The sequence below is a fragment of the Ascaphus truei genome, unplaced genomic scaffold (genome assembly GCF_040206685.1).
Source record: "Ascaphus truei isolate aAscTru1 unplaced genomic scaffold, aAscTru1.hap1 HAP1_SCAFFOLD_1808, whole genome shotgun sequence".
Taxonomy (NCBI): domain Eukaryota; kingdom Metazoa; phylum Chordata; class Amphibia; order Anura; family Ascaphidae; genus Ascaphus; species Ascaphus truei.
The window spans coordinates 47,820-64,093 of record NW_027454708.1 but is presented as its reverse complement, the minus strand read 5'-3'; the positions used below and the strand labels follow the sequence as shown (position 1 = coordinate 64,093).

The following is a 16,274-nucleotide window of genomic DNA, read 5'->3' as shown; positions in this document are numbered from 1 at the left end:
CAGGGTGTGGGGGGGGGAGGTGAGAGGGACAGGGTGTGGGGGGGGAGGAGAGGGAAAGGATGGGGGGGAGGAGGAGAGGGAAAGGATGGGAGGAGGAGGAGAGGGAAAGGATGGAGGGAGGAGGAGAGAGAGAAAGGATGGAGGGAGGAGGAGAGATGGGGATTGGAGAGAGTGGGAAAGGATGGGGGGGGGAGGGAGGAGGAGAGAGGGAAAGGATGGGGATTGGAGAGAGAGGTACAGGTTAAAGATGACCAGAAGGAGTGGGCAGGTTGGGGAACAAGGAGAGGAGCTCTTGCTAATTCTGCGTGTTGGCCGTACACTGTGCTGCTCACGCAGCGCCTCACTTAATGTCTGCCCTGTCATCTTATATAAGCCCTGTGCCCGTGTCACTGAGCTGTGACAGCCAGGGTTCCCTGTAACATTATATCGCCAGTGTCATATTATCCGGCCTGTTATCCCATCCACCTGTTACATTTATTTATCTGTATTGTGAGTGATATTTCTCCAGAGTAAAACCTAAATACAGGAACTTTATTTGCTTTGATGGCCTCCTAACCCGAAGCAAAGCCGCGTAAAAGTATCAACAAGGCATAGATACCCGCAGACCCTGGACTTAAACCCTTGACCTCTGGTGCTCTAGGGCCCAAAATATTAGTAGTGTGGAGTTCTGACAAACACTGTGTTTGTTTTAGTAATATAGTAATATCCAGGTACATTTAAGGACCCTATGCAAATAATTCATTTTCTAAATGGAATATATACCATGGGAGGAAATATAGTGTCTGTTGTGTCAATACCAAGACCCAGATTAGGTTTTCAGGATATCGAAGACTGATCCACCTGTGCTGAGGCAGGGACTGATAGAGCCACCTGTAGTGAAGCAGGGATATCCTGAAAACCTGACCTGTTGGGGGGGTCTTGAGCACTGGAGTTGAGAACCCCTGATTTTAAGGAATATTGACAGCACACGGAGAGTAAACATTTGAACATTCAGGTTCCACAACTAGAACTACAGACTCGTACGTATACAGTAAGATAAGATGTTAGCAATGGGAGAAACCATTTTAGACTGGGGTTAACCAGCTATTTTCTGGTGGCTAAGATAGAAATGACCACCTTTTTGGTTTCTTTAAAACCCAGGCTAAGAATTATTTAATCTCTGCAGCACAATGGGAAATAGATTTAAAAAAGTATTAGTCGAGCCTAACCAGAACGTCCGGATTCGGGGTTGTTTGTTGGTGTTGGTTAACACCCCTCTGCACCCCAAAGAGATGGTCTGATTTAATAGGATGTAGACCTGCTAATTGCAGTCTGTTTATTCTCTGTAAAATGAAATAGAGCAGGATAGATAATCTGCTGCAACGCCAGGGCAGCGGTTCTCACCGGGTGGAAGTGGCGTGGCTGGGCGCTCACGTGGCACGGAGGCACGTTGGCTGGGCGCTCACGTGGCACGGAGGTGGGTTTCAATGTTGCAGCGAAATATGGAACTAAAACCAGTTTGAACAAAAAAAGGGTTAAGGAATTAGGTTTTAGTGCTGCATTGCGGGTCACCGAATGTATTGATATGTCATTGTTCACTCGCGGAATTTATATGTCTAAGTGAAGAAGGGGGGGGGGGGGCGGGTTGGTCCTTCCTTCCATGTAGGAGGGAGAGGGAGGAGGGGGTATGATACATTTTTATTGGACCAACAAGTAGTTGATATGTTACAGGCTTTCCAACCTCTCAGGGTCCTTCATCCAGTCCTACCCCGACCCTGAGAGGTTTGACAGCTTGTAACATATCAACTACTTGTTGGTCCAATAAACGGTTGCACCCCCCCTCCTCCCTCCCCCTCCTGCGTTACTGCGTTACTGCGTGGAGATCCGCAGAGAAATGAGACTAACCTCCATTGTCTGGGCTCTCGGCGAGTTCTCACCTGTCTGACACCTCACTGAATGAGCTGTCAGAAACTAAACTAATGTGCTGGAAGTTTGCAAGGAACAAGTTGTTGGTTTCCTTATATTTGCTTCCTGTTACTCACAGAAGTTTCCACAAAGAATGTGTGTATACACACACACACACACACATATGTATACACACACATACATATGTGTATATATATATATATACACACACACACACACGTATACACACTCACGTATACACACTCACGTATACACACTCACGTATACACACTCACGTATACACACTCACGTATACACACTCACGTATACACACTCACGTATACACACTCACGTATACACACTCACGTATACACACTCACGTATACACACTCACGTATACACACTCATATATACACTCACTTATACACAGACATACATATATAAGCACACACATACATATATATATATACACATACACACACACATATAAGCACACACATACATATATATATACACATACATATACTGTAAACACACACACATTTGCATCCTTCTTTTTGGTGTGTGTATTATACATAAGTGGGGTTGCATAAGTCAAAAAATAAAGCAAACATTATTCAATATCTGGTTTACTAATATCTTGTATTTATACAACTATTCTGTTCCAATATATCGGAATATAACCCCTCTGGGGTCCTGGCAGTGCATTCATGCAGCCACCCCTGGGGTTGGATCCTGGCAGTGCATTCATGCAGCCACCCCTGGGGTTGGATCCTGGCAGTGCATTCATGCAGCCATTCCTGGGGTTGGATCCTGGCAGTACATTCATGCAGCCACCCCTGGGGTTGGATCCTGGCAGTACATTCATGCAGCCACCCCTGGGGTTGGATCCTGGCAGTGCATTCATGCAGCCACCCCTGGGGTTGGATCCTGGCAGTACATTCATGCAGCCACCCCTGGGGTTGGATCCTGGCAGTACATTTGTAGGTGCTGTAATTGGATGAGCAGACCCCTACAAACACTGGTTTGTGTTCAGGAACACTTGAACATTTGCATGAATATGAAGTAGTTTTCCCCTGCTCTGTGTTGTAACTAAATGCTGTAGTACATTTTATAGATAGGGTTAATATTACTCCGCGGTTGCTGATTTCTCGCTCTGTGTATTAGTAGCAGAGAGCCGCAGGTCCTCTTTCCTCTGACGGCTTGCGCTGGTGATTTCTTATTGGCAGTGTGAGTTCACAAGACCATTGTGTCTGGAATAGAGCGTCGTCCGGGTCAGTTCTGGAGCGGTGCGTCGTACGGGTCAGTTCTGGAGCGGTGCGTCGTCCGGGTCAGTTCTGGAGCGGAGCGTCATCCGGGTCAGTTCTGGAGCGGTGCGTCACCCGGGTCAGTTCTGGAGCGGAGCGTCGTCCGGTTCAGTTCTGGAGCGGTGCGTCACCCGGGTCAGTTCTGGAGCGGAGCGTCGTCCGGTTCAGTTTTGGAGCGGTGCGGCGTCCGGGTCAGTCCTGGAGCGGTGCCTCGCCCGGGTCAGTTCTGGAGATGTGCGGCGTCCGGGTCAGTCCTGGAGCGCTGCCTCGTCCAGGTCAGTCCTGGAGATGTGCGGCGTCCGGGTCAGTCCTGGAGATGTGCGGCGTCTGGGTCAGTCCTGGAGCGGTGCGTCGTCCGGGTCAGTCCTGGAGCGGAGCGTCGTCCGGGTCAGTCCTGGAGCGGTGCCTCGTCCGGGTCAGTCCTGGAGCGGTGCCTCGTCCGTGTCAGTCCTGGAGATGTGCGGCGTCCGGGTCAGTCCTGGAGCGGTGCCTCGTCCGGGTCAGTCCTGGAGCGGTGCCTCGTCCGTGTCAGTCCTGGAGATGTGCGGCGTCCGGGTCAGTCCTGGAGCGGTGCCTCGTCCGGGTCAGTCCTGGAGCGGTGCCTCGTCCGGGTCAGTCCTGGAGATGTGCGGCGTCCGGGTCAGTACTGGAGATGTGCGGCGTCCGGGTCAGTCCTGGAGATGTGCGTCGTCCGGGTCAGTACTGGAGATGTGCGGCGTTCGGGTCAGTCCTGGAGCGGTGCCTCGTCCGGGTCAGTCCTGGAGATGTGCGTCGTCCGGGTCAGTCCTGGAGATGTGCGGCATTCGAGTCAGTCCTGGAGATGTGCGGCGTTCGGGTCAGTCCTGGAGATGTGCGGCGTCCGGGTCAGTCCTGGAGATGTGCGGCGTTCGGGTCAGTCCTGGAGCGGTGCCTCGTCCGGGTCAGTCCTGGAGATGTGCGGCGTTCGGGTCAGTCCTGGAGCGGTGCCTCGTCCGGGTCAGTCCTGGAGATGTGCATGGCACCTTGGGATTCCTCGATCCCTTTATTCCATGTCTGCATATTGTATGAACTCTCCTGCAGTCCAGCTCCCTCCGTTACTACATGCAGCATGAGGAGAGAGAAGCAGCGGCTTCTGTCGTCGGTGATGTACCAGATACTTACACAGAGTTCCTGTTTTACTTCATGAATGGCCATTCAATGTTTTGATCACTGCAATCCACCAGCGAAGAGCATGGCATGGTGCTTGGATTGTAGATTTCATGTTTGCAGAGCATGGAGTCAATGTGTTGCTGACAAGTTATGGAGCAGACATGGCCCAAAATCTATTTGAGACAATAATAATAATAATTAACACTTGAATTGTAAGCTATTTGGGACAGCAACTCCTTTTACTAACGTTTGAAGTGCTTATTCCCATTATGCCTAACATTATTTAGTGCCGTGATGCGCTATGTTCATGGACGGGGCTGTACAAATAGATATACATCATTATAATACCTTTGTGTATTCGCATTTATTTATTTTAATAGAAACCAAACACATGATACTAATGAATAATGTAACATAATACAGAAAGGAAAGTGCAGTATTTAATGTCGGATTGGTGGTGGGGCATTAATGGAACGCCTGGGTAATCGGGAAACCGCCTGGGTAATCGGGAAACCGCCTGGATAATCGGACAAGTCGTGGGATTGTTTTGTTTTTGAACCTTTCCATGAAGCAGAGAACTCGTTGAAAGAAATGCACCTTCTGCGTCGTGGGGCCAGGTCCTTAGAGTGCTCGTTTCCGGGGAAGCTCACGGCAGGGGCAGCACGATCTGTAGCGAAGGGAAATTGAAGAGGACGACTCTTCCGGGTTATGGGCCGCCGTGATCACGTGACCAGATCTGTGACCGTGTGTAACCATTACCCTGCTCAGTATACGTGCCTGTTAGCTCACAGATCCTGACACACCAGTGGCCCCTTTTGATGTTCTGGGTACATCATAGTAAAACCTTCATTTTTCTGGAGGCTGACGGTTGTCGGCCTGATCGAAGCGGAAGTGGTCCCCCCTTCTGTTTGTCAGCGGGGTGGAGGTGGCCTCTGGCAGTCATGATTACTGCTGAATTGATCACACGTCCACAAATGTCTGAGGTCTGGTAGCAGTCTGGGACCTCCAGAAGTTTAAAGGTTAACCACATCAGTGCATTACTGACTTCAGCACTGAAGAGGTTAACCTCCACTGCTGCTCCTCATTCTGTATCTGGGTACCGGGGTGCAGATTATTTGATGGAGCAGAAATCTCAGCGGCAGTGTGTGACCTCACCTGTTCTCCCCTCTTGTTCTTTGGCAGGGTGGTAGTGGAGACGGTGCACAGGCTGGATCTTATTATTTCTAACAAGACCGCTTACCAGGAGGTGTTCAAACCTGAGAATATCAGCCTCAGAAACAAGTAAGTGTGTAAGTGCGGCCAGTTAGCTTTGGAAATGTCCTCTGTAAACTTGTTCTCTTGTCACCTTTGCAATCTGTCGGTCTTTTTGGCAGTGAAGGGATTAAATGCATCATCTTTTCCAGTGGGTTAAATCTTGGTGATTTTCTTATCTTTGTACCATTTTTCTAAGGAGGAACTTACAATGCATTGTGGGCCGGGTAAGGGTTTGATGTGACGAGCATTAGAAGACTCGGGGTTTCTCTATATCAGCCGATCGGGCTGTTTTAGGCCAACGTTCCCCATTGATATCAGCGTTATATCAGCTACTTCAGCTCATATAGTACTGTATAAGCCACGGTGATGTCAAACAGGGACATGGGAGGGAGGTCACTTTTTACTTTTCAGTACGTTTGCTCTGCACCTACACCCCAACATTCCCTCCCACGGACACGGTGACCAGACCTGCACCCCAACATTCCCTCCCACGGACACGGTGACCAGACCTGCACCCCAACATTCCCTACCACGGGCACAGTGACCAGACCTGCACCCCAACATTCCCTCCCACGGGCACAGTGGCCAGACCTGCACCCCAACATTCCCTCCCATGGCACAGCGACCAGACCTGCACCCCAACATTCCCTCCCACGGGCACAGCGACCAGACGTGCACCCCAACATTCCTTCCCACGCGACCAGACCTGCACCCCAACATTCCCTCCCACGGACACAGCGACCAGACCTGCACCCCAACATTCCCTCCCACGGGCACAGTGACCAGACCTGCACCCCAACATTCCCTCCCACGGACACAGCGACCAGACCTGCACCCCAACATTCCCTCCCACGGGCACAGTGACCAGACCTGCACCCCAACATTCCCTCCCACGGGCACAGTGGCCAAATGTGCACCCCAACATTCCCTCCCACGGGCACAGCGACCAGACATGCACCCCAACATTCCCTCCCATGGCACAGTGACCAGACCTGCACCCCAACATTCCTTCCCACGCGACCAGACCTGCACCCCAACATTCCCTCCCACGGGTACAGTGACCAGACCTGCACCCCAACATTCCCTCCCACGGACACGGTGACCAGACCTGCACCCCAACATTCCTCCCCACGGGCACAGCGACCAGACCTGCACCCCAACATTCCCTCCCACGGGCACAGTGACCAGACCTGCACCCCAACATTCCTTCCCACGGGCACAGTGACCAGACCTGCACCCCAACATTCCTTCCCATGGGCACAGTGACCAGACCTGCACCCCAACATTCCCTCCCACGGGCACAGCGACCAGACCTGCACCCCAACATTCCCTCCCACGGGCACAGCGACCAGACCTGCACCCCAACATTCCCTCCCACGGGCACAGCGACCAGACCTGCACCCCAACATTCCTTCCCACGGGCACAGCGACCAGACCTGCACCCCAACATTCCCTCCCACGGGCACAGTGACCAGACCTGCACCCCAACATTCCCTCCCACGGGCACAGTGACCAGACCTGCACCCCAACATTCCCTCCCACGGGCACAGCGACCAGACCTGCACCCCAACATTCCCTCCCACGGGCACAGCGACCAGACCTGCACCCCAACATTCCCTCCCACGGGCACAGTGACCAGACCTGCACCCCAACATTCCCTCCCACGGGCACAGTGACCAGACCTGCACCCCAACATTCCCTCCCACGGGCACAACGACCAGACCTGCACCCCAACATTCCCTCCCACGGGCACAGTGACCAGACCTGCACCCCAACATTCCCTCCCACGGGCACAGTGACCAGACCTGCACCCCAACATTCCCTCCCACGGGCACAACGACCAGACCTGCACCCCAACATTCCCTCCCACGGGCACAGTGACCAGACCTGCACCCCAACATTCCCTCCCACGGGCACAGTGACCAGACCTGCACCCCAACATTCCCTCCCACGGACACAGCGACCAGACCTGCACCCCAACATTCCCTCCCACGGGCACAGTGACCAGACCTGCACCCCAACATTCCCTCCCACGGGCACAACGACCAGACCTGCACCTCAACATTCCCTCCCACGGGCACAGTGACCAGACCTGCACCCCAACATTCCCTCCCACGGGCACAGTGGCCAAATGTGCACCCCAACATTCCCTCCCACGGGCACAGCGACCAGACATGCACCCCAACATTCCCTCCCATGGCACAGTGACCAGACCTGCACCCCAACATTCCTTCCCACGCGACCAGACCTGCACCCCAACATTCCCTCCCACGGGCACAGTGACCAGACCTGCACCCCAACATTTCCTCCCACGGACACAGTGAGGTGAGGGGGGAGGTGGTCCGCACCGGTTTCCCATTGGCTTCCGGCATCGCCTGCGCTCTTTGTTTTGTTGTTGGCATGGCGATACGTTCCCTGGTGTAACACGTGCCCCCCCCCCAGGCTGCGAGAGCTGTGCGTGAAGCTGATGTTCTTACACCCTGTGGACTATGGAAGGAAAGCAGAAGAAGTCCTGTGGAGGAAGGTTTATTATGAAGTGATCCAGCTCATCAAAACAAATAAGAAGGTAAATTCTTAGCGACGTCGCCCACGGAGATCACGCTTACACCCACGCCCCAGTGAGCGGATTTTGGAGCCTTGTTTGATTGTGCGCCCGGTGTCTGCCATATTAATCTCTAATACTTCATATTGCGTGAAGCCACTTCTCCATGTCGAGGAGAGTTTGAGCCCCATTTTAAATGGCTCCTCTGGCACTGAAAATGTTAATCAGTAGAAAATGATAGTCAGCCGTGTCCCAGTGATAGAACCGCCATCATGTGATCATTCCTCCTGTGCTTCAGCATCAAGAACTAGATTGGGAGCTCTTGGGGTCATTGTCTGTACTGTTCCAGGCCGCACAGTGCTGTGTATACTGGCAGCGCTGTGTGGTCATGCATTATAAGTAACAGTAGGACTAGTGAAGGAGTGGCCAACTCTAGTCATCAAGGGCCTCCAACAGGCCAGATAGTAGAATATCCCTGCTTCAGCACAGGTGCCTCAATCATCCTGACTGAGCCACTGATTGAGCCACCTGTGCTGAAGCAGGGATATCCTACTATCTGGCCTGTTGGTGGCCCTTAACGACTGGAATTGGCCGCTCCTGGACTAGAGCTAGTTAGGCTGCGCTTATAGTGCCGGCGACGCGACCGATGACGTCACCCGTCGCCATTTGCAAAAGCTGTGTTTAGGTTTTGGGCGACGTCGCTGGCTACAAGGCCAGCGACATCATAAAAGGGGAGGGCAAAGGCACGGAGAAGCTCCCGATTGGCCGCAAGGGGAGACCGAAAAAAATCAATATCGGTGACTACCAGATTTCTGGTAGCGCTGTCGCTCCGTCGCTTTGTCGGCGTCGCGTGCACTATAAGCGCAGCCTTAGACTGGTTTAGGTGCATGGAGGCTGCGATACGATGTATGAGAGCGCTCTCTCTCTCGCTCTCCCTCCCTCCGACGCTCTTCTTCCCTCTGACCCCCCCCTGTCTCTCTCTCTCTCTCCCCCTGTCTCTCTCTCCCCCTGTCTCTCTCTCTCCCCTCCGTGTCTCTCTCTCCCCTCCGTGTCTCTCTCTCCCCCCGTTTCTCTCTCTCCCCCCGTTTCTCTCTCTCCCCCCGTGTCTCTCTCTCCCCCCGTGTCTCTCTCTCCCCCCGTGTCTCTCTCTCCCCCCGTGTCTCTCTCTCCCCCCGTGTCTCTCTCTCCCCCCGTGTCTCTCTCTCCCCCGTGTCTCTCTCTCCCCCCGTGTCTCTCTCTCCCCCCGTGTCTCTCTCTCCCCCCGTGTCTCTCTCTCCCCCCGTGTCTCTCTCTCCCCCCGTGTCTCTCTCCCTCGTGTCTCTCTCTCCCCCCGTGTCTCTCTCTCCCCCCGTGTCTCTCTCTCCCCCCGTGTCTCTCTCTCCCCCCGTGTCTCTCTCTCCCCCGTGTCTCTCTCTCCCCCGTGTCTCTCTCTCCCCCCGTGTCTCTCTCTCCCCCCGTGTCTCTCTCTCCCCCAGTGTCTCTCTCTCCCCCCGTGTCTCTCTCTCCCCCCGTGTCTCTCTCTCCCCCCGTGTCTCTCTCTCTCCCCCCCGTGTCTCTCTCTCTCCCCCCCGTGTCTCTCTCTCTCCCCCCCGTGTCTCTCTCTCTCCCCCCCGTGTCTCTCTCTCTCCCCCCCGTGTCTCTCTCTCCCCCCCGTGTCTCTCTCTCCCCCCGTGTCTCTCTCTCCCCCCCGTGTCTCTCCCCCCCGTGTCTCTCCCTCTCTCCCTCCCTGACTCTCCCTCTACCTCCCTCCCCCCTGACTCTCTCTCTACCTCCCTCCCGACTCTCTCTCTCCCTCTACCTCCCTCCCCCCCGACTCTCTCTCTCCCTCTACCTCCCTCCCCCCTGACTCTCTCCCCCTCTCTCTGAAGCACATTCACAGCCGCAGTGCCTTGGAATGTGCTTACCGAACTCACCTGATCGCAGGGGTTGGATTTTACCAGCACCTCCTACTCTACATCCAGTCCCACTACCAGCTGGAGCTGCAGTGCTGCATCGACTGGACTCACGTCACCGATCCACTCATTGGTTAGTGACTGTCGCGTTTAGAAAAGGACCGGGGACACCAGTTCATATTTATCCCAGTTTTTATGCTCCCCCCACTCTGATAAAACGCCCTTTAGAATTCAAATCTTTTTGCATTTTTTTTCTCCATATGAATTATATATTTAATATGAAATTGCATCATAATCCTGGGGTTCTCAACTCCTCCTCAAGCCCCCCCCAACTGTGCTGAAGCAGGAATAGCCTGAAAACCAGAACTGTTGGGAGATCTTGAGGACTGGCGTTGAGAACCTCTGCCTTAACAGTTTAGTTGCCAGGCGCCTGCAGTGTAGGGCGCCTGCAGTGTAGAGCTCTGCAGTGCATAGTTCATTGCCAGGCGCATGCAGTGCATAGTTCTGCAGTGCGTAGTTCTGCAGTGCGTAGTTCATTGCCAGGCGCATGCAGTGCGTAGTAGTTCTGTAGTGCATCGTTCATTGCCAGGCGCATGCAGTGCATAGTTCTGCAATGTATAGTTCTGCAGGGCTATTGGCAGTGAAGGGGCAAGTTTATGAAACACCTGCAAGAAACATCCCCCCTGTTCCCTGTTTAATGTGAGTGTGGGGTCTGTAACGCATCTCGTACATCAAAATGATAAGACCCGGATTTTGCTTTGCAAGAAGGCGGCTCTCAGAAATCTTGATCCATGTTTTATTGCAATGTTTGGGGTGTGTTTGAGGTGCTGCCACCTTTTTGACATGATCCTTTCTTGCATCAGACAGATTGCAGCGTGTTCACTCGCCGTGTGTTTGATTTCTATCCCTACCACAGGCTGTAAGAAGCCGGTATCTGCATCCGTTAAAGAGATGGATTGGGCCCAGATGGCTTGTCACAGGTGTCTGGTTTACCTGGGAGACTTGGGTACGTTTGATCTCTGCAGCGTGGACACGTAGTGCGCGAGATCGTTTTCACGGTGATGTTTGTCAGATTATATCATCCGCTGCTTGCTAACACAGCAGATTTTCTTTGGCCATAAAAGCAACCAGTTTATTTCCAAGCCGTACCCACACATCCATAACAAATGAAAGCTTATGTATTATTCTTGAGCAGACCTTGTGCTAGCTCTTTGGGGTCTTCAAGCAAATCCCCATATATATATTTTTTTCCCTCTACGTATAAAAATACAATTTCTTAACGGAGGTTTCTGACTATTTAAGCGCTGATTTCCCCCACAATCACTGTAATTACATTAGGCTGCGATTTATACTGACTTGCGATTTCGTGCACTGCGCAAACAAAGTGCAGCAGCTTTATGGGGCCGGTCAGATTTTTGATAAGACCATTCATTTTGTACTTTCGGACGACGGCCGCGTCATGCGAAGCCTCCGCCACGCCTCCCCATCGCCTCCATCTAAAGTGCGCACATCACTCGCGCTCCTATAACTATAAACGCAGCCTAACACACTACCCCACGACTGTCACGGGGCAAACGCACAACAGGGCAACTGAGAATACTTGGCTAAATACCCCCGATGTTTCAGTGTAATGATAAGTTCAGTGACTCACGATGGGAAAGGTCCTCGCAAGCTTGTTGGAGCCCTAAGCGTTCCCTTAGTTTGTTAATGCCAGGGGTGGCCAACTCCAGTCCTCAAGGGCCGCCAACAGGCCAGGTATTGGTGATATCTCTGCTTCAGCACCGCTTGCTCAGTCAAAGACAGTACTGATTGAGCCACCTGTGCTGAAGCAGAAATATGCTTTAAACCTGACCTGTTGGTGGCCCTTGAGGACTGGAGTTGGACACCCCTGGTTTATGCCCCAGTGTCACTTGTTCTTCCAAAGTAGTTGACTATAGAACGAGGTGGTGGAGATGACGCACACAATGTGAGTTGATCGGTGCACGGACATTCTGACGGGAATCCTAAAGGAAACCTGCCACACTCAGATTTCAATATTGTGAGAGACCGTGTGTTAAATGTCCTTAAATTCGCTTTTTCTGTAGATTCACATCAGTATAACAGAATTCAGCATTCTTGTCGTTTGCACACAAAAACAAAACGTTTATTTTGAAAATAATTACTTACATACAAAAATAGTAAGAATGACGATGGTGATGTTTCAAATAGATTGATATTCTTAAGAATAGTTGCACATAGTAACCTTCTTTCAGTTAATATTCTATCCAGGTATTAACATGTCCTTTTCTCCTCTTCATGGTATTATCAATCTGGACTGGTCTTTCTTCCTCTGGCCTATCTTCTCTCCATCCTTCCTTCCTTCCTCACTAAGCTCACTGCTGTATTTATCCATAAAGACCCACCCAGTCAGCCATTTTAACCTTTAAGATGTTATATCCCAACATGGTATTTACCCACATTACTGATGTCATATGAACTACTTCTGAACATATAAGTAGTTTCAAACTTACTGAATTGAAAAGTCTTATGCAGCATTTTTCCCAGTTAGGACTTGCAGCTGTTCAACAACTTGAGGCCACGAATTGACCTTTTGGGTCAATTCTGTCTGTCAGAATAGATCTGACCTTTCACTTAGCATACTGCACATGTAACAATAACTGAATATACAATCAGATAATATATAGATATGAAGGAAAGTCCAGACTATTATACTGTATACTTTAACATTCTGCCTTTGATAACAGATTCATTCATTACAATATAATTATTGCTAAATTGGATTTCTTACAGCCCCCCTAAATTAGATTGTAATAGAATCACTATAAATCTTTCAAACAACCATACATATCACATTCAAAACTTATCAAACAGAATGTCAGAATACAGCATACCTCTGAATTACTCTGCCTTCACAATACATATTACCAATTGCTGAAAAACAATATATCATGTTATAACAACGTACAATGATGAAGACAAATGAAATATTTCCCAATACTGATACATTATAACAGATTTCTTTAAAACTTTGCCCATTGAGCCTGTAATTACCCATCATGTTCTATCTCTTTTAGTTTACCTTCTTCATGTTGAAAAACAATTTCTGCTTTTTATTGTTTTTGTAACATCTGAAGTAAACCTTAATCTTTTTAAAGTTCTTCAGTCCATTTCTCTCAAGAGAACTCAAACTCATTTATTTGAGCTATATTAAATTGTAATGGAAGCATATTTACATCTCTCAAAAATGTGTAAATATATTCCTACTGATTTCCTCCAATACAATTTAATTCTTCAAACATTAAATGTTTTTACGGTTTCAATACAAAGTAAGCATGAATGATAAATAATCTTGACCTGGCGTAATAAACAAAGTATTTTAGAATAAAAATGTAAACAAGCGTAAAAAATCTATCCGTTAAGTCTTGCTATAATTGTGTAAAAAATTAAAATCTGGATATTGGAGACTATAAAATAATAACTGAATATTACTAGCACTGTTTCTAGTACTGTTATAGGCAATAAAACTATTTCTTTTCCCAATATGGACTTTTAAAGAAAAAATAATAATACTTGTACATACTGTACATCGCACCCATAAATCTGTATAATTTTGAACCAATAACAATTCTTCTAGCAAACTTTGTTGTACTCCTAGAGATGTAATTCCCCGTTGTACTTTTTCAGTATTGATTATTTCTTTCAATAGTCCCAGTAGTAATAAATATAATAAAAAGTCATTTTGTTCTTTTTCCTAAAAAATGAAAAAATATTCAGTCCCATCGGTGATGACTCTTGTTGATTTTCTTCATTCTTCTTGACTCCGATCATCCAATCGTATTCTTTATTCATCACACAATTACATATGACCTGTAAAAATATAGCAGTATCATTATATTGGTAAATATATTTAACCTTAGTCCATCTGGATCATACACTTACAATCGACATATTACGTAAATAAATCACAAACATAACCTTTATCATAATGTTAATTATATCATAAGATCCTTCTCAATTTGTTTACCAAATACTTTTTTTCATAAAAAAAATGATCATAATTGTCATCTACTTCACTTCCCCCCTTTTTAAAATTTTGGAAATACAGAAGACCTATTTTAATTCCTAAATTTTAAATCCTATTCTACCAACTGATTATGGATGATACTTTAAATCTTTATTTAATCCATAAAATTTCACATGTAAACTTCAATCACTAAACCTGTGAAATGAGAACCCCTATCTGACTCAAGAATGCGTGGAAAACCCCATCTGGAAAAAACATGATGCCAAAAAACTCGTGCTGTAGTAATTGCATCATTTTGCTTGACCAGAATGCTCTCAGCCCATTTTGAAAAGACAGCTCCCATAATCCAAGCATGTTTTAACCCATTCTTCCCTGAGGGTAAGGAACCATTGTGATCAATTTGCAATGTGGACCACGGGCCATCTGCTGGTGCAATACATTGGAAAGGTGGTTTTTGGCTTTTGAGCCCAGGATTTCCTTTTAAACTTTCCAAAAGTGTCTCTTGTCCTACGTGACCCAAACTTTCATGATTTATGGCCTTTTCTTTATGGACACGAGAAGGCTTTAAATCAACCCGGGAAATAGCAATGGACGTATCCTTTGCCTGTTTCTCTGTAAAGGAAAGGAGCTGCATATCTTTGTGTCTGACTGTCGCTGTGGCACTAGTCTCTGTAAGCACTACATTCTGTTCTGTTAAAACCTCTTCCTTAGCCAAGGAATCAACTATTGCATTTCCTTCAGTGAGAAAATCCTGTCCTGTTTTTTGTGTTATTTGGAAATCTTTCTTAAGTGTTGGCTTGACACAAAAATTATCACTGATTTCAGGTAATTGAAACTCACTGGTGACCATTTTAATTGGACAAACACTTCTCTCGTTACCATATTTAGAAGGATTAATTAACACAGGCTTTCTTCCTTTAGAATTTTTCCAAATTGCCTTATTGCCTAAATCCACAATATTACAAAGAGATGTTCCTGACAACATTGGTAACTTTTCTTTTGTTACACTTAACTGTGCCCCAGTATCTATTAAAAACTCTGTATCAAACCCCCCTAAGGTTCCTTCTTTATCCAAAGTTACTGGAGTTAATACTTCAAGAGGACGTGGTTTCAGATAGTCTAGTCAGGATGAATTAAGTCTTTCGTCTATGTGAGTTATGTTACAAACCTGTTTGTGTGTGAGATCATTAGTGTCTGTGTGCTGAACAAATACATTCTCTTTCCGCAAACTTTTTTGTAGATCTAAGAATTTGTCACAGTTTCTTCTATAATGCCCTATTTCTCCGCAATGAAAACATTTAAAACCTTGCAGCCGGAAAGGCTTGTCTGTTCTGCAGTTGTCACTCCTGTCACTCTGACTGTTCCAAGAGCTGTTACTTTTTTGAGTGGCATGAAAGGCATTTCTATCATTAACAACTTCTGAGATTTTAAGTCTGGGATTATTCTGCAAAAGCTGACGTCTAATATTATCAATAAAAAGAGCAGCAACTTCTAATGATTCTTTCTCAGAAGCAATTGCTAATGTTACTGGATCTAAAAATGTAAATTTTTTTACAAATGCTCTAATCATTTTCTCTTCAGAATCTTGATCAGAAAACAGTAATTTGTATGCAGTCTGGAATTTTAACATAAACTCAAAAGTATCCTCTGTAATTTTGGGTTTAAGATCTTCCAAAATATCAACGGTAATGGCATGTCCGGTGGAAATGTAAATTAATTGATTAAGCCTGTCAATGCAAGACCCTTGTATAAAATCACCGTTATCATCCACTTGAGGCATGCTGACAGGCATTTTTAACCTTCGACTCATGTGAGTTGGTAACCACAGTTTGTAAATCTTATTTCTTTGTTCCTCAGTCAAATTAAATCGATCTGTATAAGATTCAAATATGTCTGCATTATGAAATGCATCCAGGTGATTTTTATAATCAGGTATATCTTTTAATACCTTCATTAAATGATCGTGAATCTTTAAATTCAGTGTGGCTGCTTTGTCATGGAACTTTTTCCTTGTCAGTTCTGTGCTGCTAATGTCAGTCATATCTACGTCTGCACTAGAACTAGGAATAAAAGACGCCCCTTGAGTATCTTTTTTCTTTTTGTCTTTACCAGCAGCGCATGCAAATTTGATATTGGATGTTTCAATTTGTTTTTCTAACTCATGTATGCGTTTATGTAAAATGTTACAATTTGAACATTGATCAGTTTTTTCAACTTCAATTTTATGCGAATTCTCATCATTG

The 16,274-nt window shown here is 47.8% G+C and overlaps 1 protein-coding gene across 3 annotated transcripts in view; it reads left to right on the top strand.

The window, feature by feature from the left end:
* Positions 1-5,444: 5,444 nt before the first annotated feature.
* Positions 5,445-16,274, top strand: part of SMG5 (SMG5 nonsense mediated mRNA decay factor) — a 34,619-nt gene continuing 23,789 nt past the window's right edge. For 2 of the 3 annotated variants that reach the window (XR_012792090.1, XM_075582029.1), the window contains exons 1-4: positions 5,445-5,600; positions 8,016-8,139; positions 9,984-10,140; positions 10,924-11,013. Coding sequence is in view for 2 of the 3 variants with exons in the window: in XM_075582029.1 (XP_075438144.1) it covers positions 8,041-8,139; positions 9,984-10,140; positions 10,924-11,013 (346 nt within the window). In the remaining variant the exon portion in view is untranslated. Of the gene's footprint in view, positions 5,609-8,015; positions 8,140-9,983; positions 10,141-10,923; positions 11,014-16,274 lie in introns of all 3 variants that reach the window. The other variant, XM_075582030.1, reaches the window with a different exon arrangement.